Raw genomic sequence first — 6,242 nt, 5'->3', positions numbered from 1 at the left:
AGACAGACAGACAGACAGACAGACAGACAGACAGACAGACAGACAGATAGATAGATAGATAGATAGATAGATAGATAGATAGATAGATAGACATAGATGATAGGTAATAGATGCATAGATAAGTACATAGATAGATACATCCCACCCAGCCCTAAAATGGAAAGAGCTAGTCAGTATGGACAGAAAATGCTCTTGGAGTTCTGTGGTAGAAAGGATCCCCTGGTGGGCTACTATGGTAAGGAGGTGGTATATGAGTTAGGTTTTGAAGAATAGATAAGGCTTGGCTGGGCAGGAAGGAGGGAGGAAGAGGGCTTTACCATCTATAATGAGCAAAGAGGGCAGGGTAGCCAAAGGGGTTGAGCATGTATTGGAGGTGTTGGTGGCATTGGGAGCACATACAGTCCATCAGATAATAGAAAAGACAAAGGAGTGACCTACACATCTACTTTGCGGATGATTGAGGAGCGAGGTTCCATATTCCCCTACTTGGGTAATAAGAGGCTTTCATCTGGGGAGTCCTGATCATTGGTCTCTTGGTTTACCTGAAGAATTATCAGTGGCTTTTTGAGAGTCATCAGAAAATTCCCTTTTCTTATTCTTTCTTCCAGTCTGTTTTCAAGAACTATGATCATGATCAAGACGGATATATTTCTCAGGAAGAGTTTGAAAAGATTGCTGCCAGCTTCCCCTTCTCCTTTTGTGTGATGGATAAAGACAGGTGAGGTCTTGGGTATGTTTGCATGGTACACAGATGGGAGTCCCAGTGAATGAGAAGAGTGTGTAACAAGGGGAATATATATACACAAGGGCATACATACAATGGTCTTATACTGAATTGCAAGGCTAGAAGGACCCTCCAGTCAATTTCCCTACCTTCAGCGAAGATTTCCAAGTAGGTCATGTGAACAAGATAGAGGACTAGAACTAGGGGTGGGGAACCTGCAGCCTCGAGGCCACATGGCTCTCTAGGTCCTCAAGTCCTTTGACTGAATCCAAACTTCATAGAACAAAACCCCTTAATAAAAGGATTTGTTCTGGAAAACTTAGACTCAGTCACAAGGCCGCACACAAGGACCTAGAAGGCCACATGTGGCCTCAAGGCTGCAGATTCACTTAGACTAGACATTTTCTCAGATCCTGATGAGCTTTTGGACTTCTCCAAAACAGAAATTACATGCCAAAGCAACGTCAGCTGTCTTTGTGGTCTGAGACACCTAGAATCCAAAAAATGGTTTAAAAAAAAAAAAAGACCCAGAATTGACACTCAGTGACCCTGAGCTCATTCAGGTCCCCTTCCTTACTTTCCCTGCTACCACCAGCAAGGCTGCAATAGTAGAACCAAGAACCCACACAGGCTTACAACTAAACCCACCCTCATGCCCCATGCCTTTCTCCCTTCTTTCGGTGGCATGGAGACCCCGTCTCCAGGCTGTGGAAGTTTGCCCAGGCTACAACAAATTGACAATGTCCACATCTCTATAGAGCCAGGGCTACAAAGCTCTCAACTAACAGTGCGAGGGTAGACAGCCTCATAGCACCAATGGGGCAACTCCCTGAACTGCCTAAGGTAGGCTAGAGACCTAAGGAAGGGGAAGTGGGAAAGGATACCAGGAGAGGACACTATATATAAAGGTGGGGCTGTAAATATTCCACTAAGCCTGAGGGAAAGAACACAGCATCCAGGTGGGACCAGTTCTGATTACCCAAAAGTCACTTGACCTAGGCTGGTGGATTGTAAATTGCTTACCTGGGAGGAGAATGGGACACTATGAAATCCAGCCCCCAAGGAAACATCAGAAGGGACAGAGTCAGAAAGTAAATAGTAGAAAATTGGGGGAGAGGGGAAAGGTGGGGAGAGACTGAAATTACCAAAGATCTCAGGAAGAAGAAAACTCAAAGACCCTGAACATAAACAGATAAATCAACAGGGAGCACATTAACAACAGAAGGAAGTATGACCTTCAGAGCTAGTAAATGATTTCAAGCATCCATGAATAAATACCGCAAAACAAAGGAAAATAATGCCACACTTGATGAGACAGAGGACCTTGTGGAATGGTAAGAGAACACAGAGCCACAATATGCTGTTCCTGAGAGGTTCAAAAGAGATATGAGAATGAGGAAAGCAGAATTTTTGTCCTGCACAGCAAAAATAATAGAAAACTGAGATCTGTGAAGGCAAATCTCATGAAACAAATGAAAGAAAGAATGGTAGATTGGGAATGCAAATATACAAAAGTGAAAGACTATCCAGAAGAAGAGAAACAAAAGGAAAATAAGCTCACTATGTAAGTAGAACATACTAATCTCAATGACAGGATTTGTACAGATGATTTGTACCTAATATATCTCACAGAAAAATACTATAGGACAAAAAAAACCTTAACATGATAATGCAAGAAATAATAGAAGAGAGCTGCCCAGGACTTCTGAACAAAGAAAATGAAATGCCAGTTGAAAGGATTCAGAGATCAGCTCCGGGGAAAAAAAACAAAAACACAAACAAACCAAAGGCTGCTCATGCAAGACACATAATGGTTAAATTTAACAATTCAATTCAAAAACAAGTTCTGCAAACCATTAGGAGAAAGATGTGCAAATACAAAGGAAAAGAAATTCAATAATGTAAGACTATTCTGTACACATCCGAAAGCATAGGAGGGCATGGAATAATGTGCTCTGAAGAGTAATGGATCTCAAGATTTACAGCCCATGATGAACTACCCTCCAAATCTGACCTCATCCATACATGGAAAAAAAGATGGACATTGGATAATAAAGAAGCATTTAAAATATTTTTAGAAATAAAAGCCAAACTGAAGAGACTGTTTGCTTCTAGAAATACAACAGAAATTCAGGAAGAGTGAATAAATGCATCAAGCAAGGACAGTAACGGCAATAGAGTGATCTGTTAAAAACTTTCTAAATGTACACAAGACAAGGCTAAAGGCAAAAGTCTGATGGAGATAACAGTGAAGAGGTGGGCATGGGGCACTGTGGACAAAACCTAGCAACAACCTACCTACAGGTGAATTAGTATTTCAGTGGAGTAAATCAGTGGAACTATATTACAACATGGAAGGGTACACAAAAGAAGAGGAGGGGAATGAAAGATAGGAATGTGTGATGCGTTAGGGTCAAATCAAAGACTAGCAATGAGGGGAAGGTGACCCCTGGTATCAGAAAGAGAATGACCTGCAGGAGAGTGGGGGAGGGGAGGGGGAAAGAGGGAGAAAGGAAGGAGGCCTTGCTTTGCTAGTGGGAGGGGTTTCTACTCATGATTGCTCCTACGTGTGAAAAGAGATGGTCTGTGAAGGGAATCTATGCTTTTAATTTCTTTCTCTAGTCTTATTGCTGTTATTAGCATTTCCCGAACTATATCAAATAATAGAAGGAAGAGTGGGAATCCTTGCTTCACTCCTGTATTTATTGGAAAAGCTTCTTGTAGATGATACTTGCTTTTGACTTTAGATAGATGCCTTTTATCATATTTAAAAAGGTCACTCTATGCCTATACTTTGTAGGATTTTTTTATTTTTTTGGCATAAGAAGTGTACTTTGCCAAAGGATTTTTCTGCATCTTTTGAGATGATCATGTGATCTGGGGTTGTTTGGGTTTTTAATATAGTTATGTTTATTGTTTTCCTAATATTGAACCATCCTTGCATCCTTAGTATAAATCCCAGCTGGTCATAATGAATGATTTCTTGGATAGATCACTGTTTTCTAACAGCATTTTGTTCAAAATTTGGGGGTTAATGTTCATTTATGGTATTGGCCCAGTTTTTTTTTTCTGTGTTTTATCTTTGCCTGGCTTAGGTATTTTAATTATATTTGTCTCATGAAAGGATGCTGGTAGCATGTTTTCTTTCTCAATTTTTGAGAATAACTTGTGAAGTATGAGTAATAACTGTTCTCTAAAAATTTGATAGAATTCTCCTGCAAAGGGGCGGCCAGGTAGCACAGCGAGTAAGAGCACCGGCTCCAGTGTCAGGATTGACCTGTAGATCGAATCCCGGGCTCAGACACTTAGCACCCACCCAGAAACACCTGGCCGTGTAACCTTGAGCAAGTTACTTAACCCCGATTGCTAAAAAAAAAGTTAAATAAAAAGAATTCTCCTGCAAATCCATTAGGGTCAGGAGTTTTTTCTTTGGTAATGCCTTTATAACTAGAACTATTTCCTTTTCTATCTGGTGGTCTGAAAGTTTGGGTATTTAAGTTTTTGAACTTATGTATCTATTTCTTTTCTGTTCTTAGTTTTGTTAGCATGTAAATGTGTAAAATATGTTCTGATTATTTTTTTATATCTTCTGGTTTTGCTGTGATTTCAACTTGCTCATTTTTTATTGATTTGCTTTTCTGCTCTCTTCTTTTTAACCAGATTAGCTAAGGGTTTCTCAATTTTCAAAGAAGGTCTTTTCAAAGAACCAATTTTTAGTTTTATCATTTCCTATTTTTTTGTTTCCAATTTATCTGCTTTTCTCTCTAATTTTTAATATCTCTTTTGTCTTATTTTAGGTTTGTGTATTTGTTGGCTTTCTAATTTTAAATAATACATATTCAGTTCATTAATTCTTTCTTTTTCTATTTTGTTAATGTATATTTGTAAGGATATAATTTTCCTCCTGAGGACTGCTTTAGCTACAACCCAGAAATTTTGGTGTATTGTTTTATCATTATCACTTTCTTTTACATAGTGTTCACAACCACATCAAAGAATGTCCAAATCCCTAATAATCAGAAAAAATGAAAATCAAAACAACGCTGAGGCTTTACCTTACATCCTACAAATTGGATAAAATTTTTGAGAAATGACAATAGTCAATGTTGGAAGGGCTGTGGATTGATAGGCACACTAATACATTGTTGGTGGAGCTGTAGAGTAATATAATCATTTTGGACAGCAATTTGGAATTATATAAATAAAATGACTAAAATGTGTATATGCTTTGAACCACATACTCCATCACTGGGCTTATTACTCCAAGAAAGTCAAAGAAAAGAGTCTCCATATACTTCAAAATATTTATAGCAGCATTTTTTTGTAATAGCAAAGAATTGGAAACAAAGTAAATGCTCATTGCATGGGAAATGGCTAAATAAATAATGGTACATGAATGTAATGGAATATTACTGTGCTGTAAGAAATGATGTGTGTGATTAATATAGAAAAGCATGGGAAAATCTATATGAATTGATGCAGAATGAAGTAGAGTCAATAAAACAATATAACAATGTAAATAGAACAACCATACACCAAAAAAATCAAATGTAAAGCAAGACTTGAATGAAAACATAGGAGAGGATACCCCCAATCCACCCCTTTGTGGACATGGTAGGTCTACAGGTATTACATATGCTTTCAGATTTTTTCAATATATTGATCAGTGATGCCGACTTTTTTCCTCCCTAAAAACTACTATGTGTTATATGAGATGGGTCTCTGGGGAGGGGAAAGGTACTTGGGACAGCTATGATGATGTAAGAAATCGTTGATATTGGGTGGCTAGGTGACGCAGTGAATAGAACACTGGCACTGTAGTCAGAAGGACCTGAGTTCAAATCCAGCCTCAGACACTTGACACACTTACTAGCCATGGGACCTTGGGCAAATCACTTAACCCCAATTGCCCTACCTTCCCCCTTCCAAAAAAGGAAGAAAAAAAGAGAAATCATTGATATCAATAAAAACTTAAAAAAAAAAAAAGACACTTTCCTACATCCTTGATAGTGCTTTGAGGAAGGATCCCATCAAAACCATCCTAGACTTGGAGGAAAGCATGTCATTTTTTTTTCAAGATTTCAGGAAGAGATTCCATTGTCTACTTTAGTAATCCACATTCCAGTAAGAGAAAATTCTTCCTTATGCTCAGTTTAGGCTTTTCATGCTGTAACATATCCCCCTATCTGCCTGTAGGAGATAAGGGGGAAAGCTAGTGCTTAACATCCCCTCATATCTGGGTTCCTTCCTCACCTAGTTTTCTAGTTAAATAATTCTGGGATGGGGGTGGGGGAAGACACATAACAATTTGGGGGAGCAAAGGCTTGCCAGAAGAGTTGGTTGCAGATGCATAATGACAGAACTTTCCTGCTCTCTCTACTGGATGGACTAGAAGATATCAGACACAAACTCTGTGTCTGTGTGTGTGTTGAGAGAGAGACAGAGACAGAAACAGAGAGAGACAGAGATACAGAGAGACACAGAGGCAGAGAGAGAGAGACACACAGAGACAGACAGA

General features: G+C 38.9%; 1 protein-coding gene across 1 annotated transcript in view; it reads left to right on the top strand.

The window, feature by feature from the left end:
* RASGRP1 (RAS guanyl releasing protein 1) overlaps nucleotides 1-6,242 on the top strand; it is a 119,528-nt gene that overhangs the window by 97,872 nt on the left and 15,414 nt on the right. The window contains exon 12 of the mRNA XM_069105718.1: nucleotides 609-718. Coding sequence (XP_068961819.1) covers nucleotides 609-718 — 110 coding nt within the window. The remainder of the gene's footprint in view (nucleotides 1-608; nucleotides 719-6,242) is intronic.

Source organism: Petaurus breviceps, unplaced genomic scaffold (genome assembly GCF_028583685.1).
Source record: "Petaurus breviceps papuanus isolate PSGF00001 unplaced genomic scaffold, PetGlider_PUasm1.0 77, whole genome shotgun sequence".
NCBI lineage: Eukaryota > Metazoa > Chordata > Mammalia > Diprotodontia > Petauridae > Petaurus > Petaurus breviceps.
This window is presented reverse-complemented; position numbering and strand designations above follow the sequence as displayed.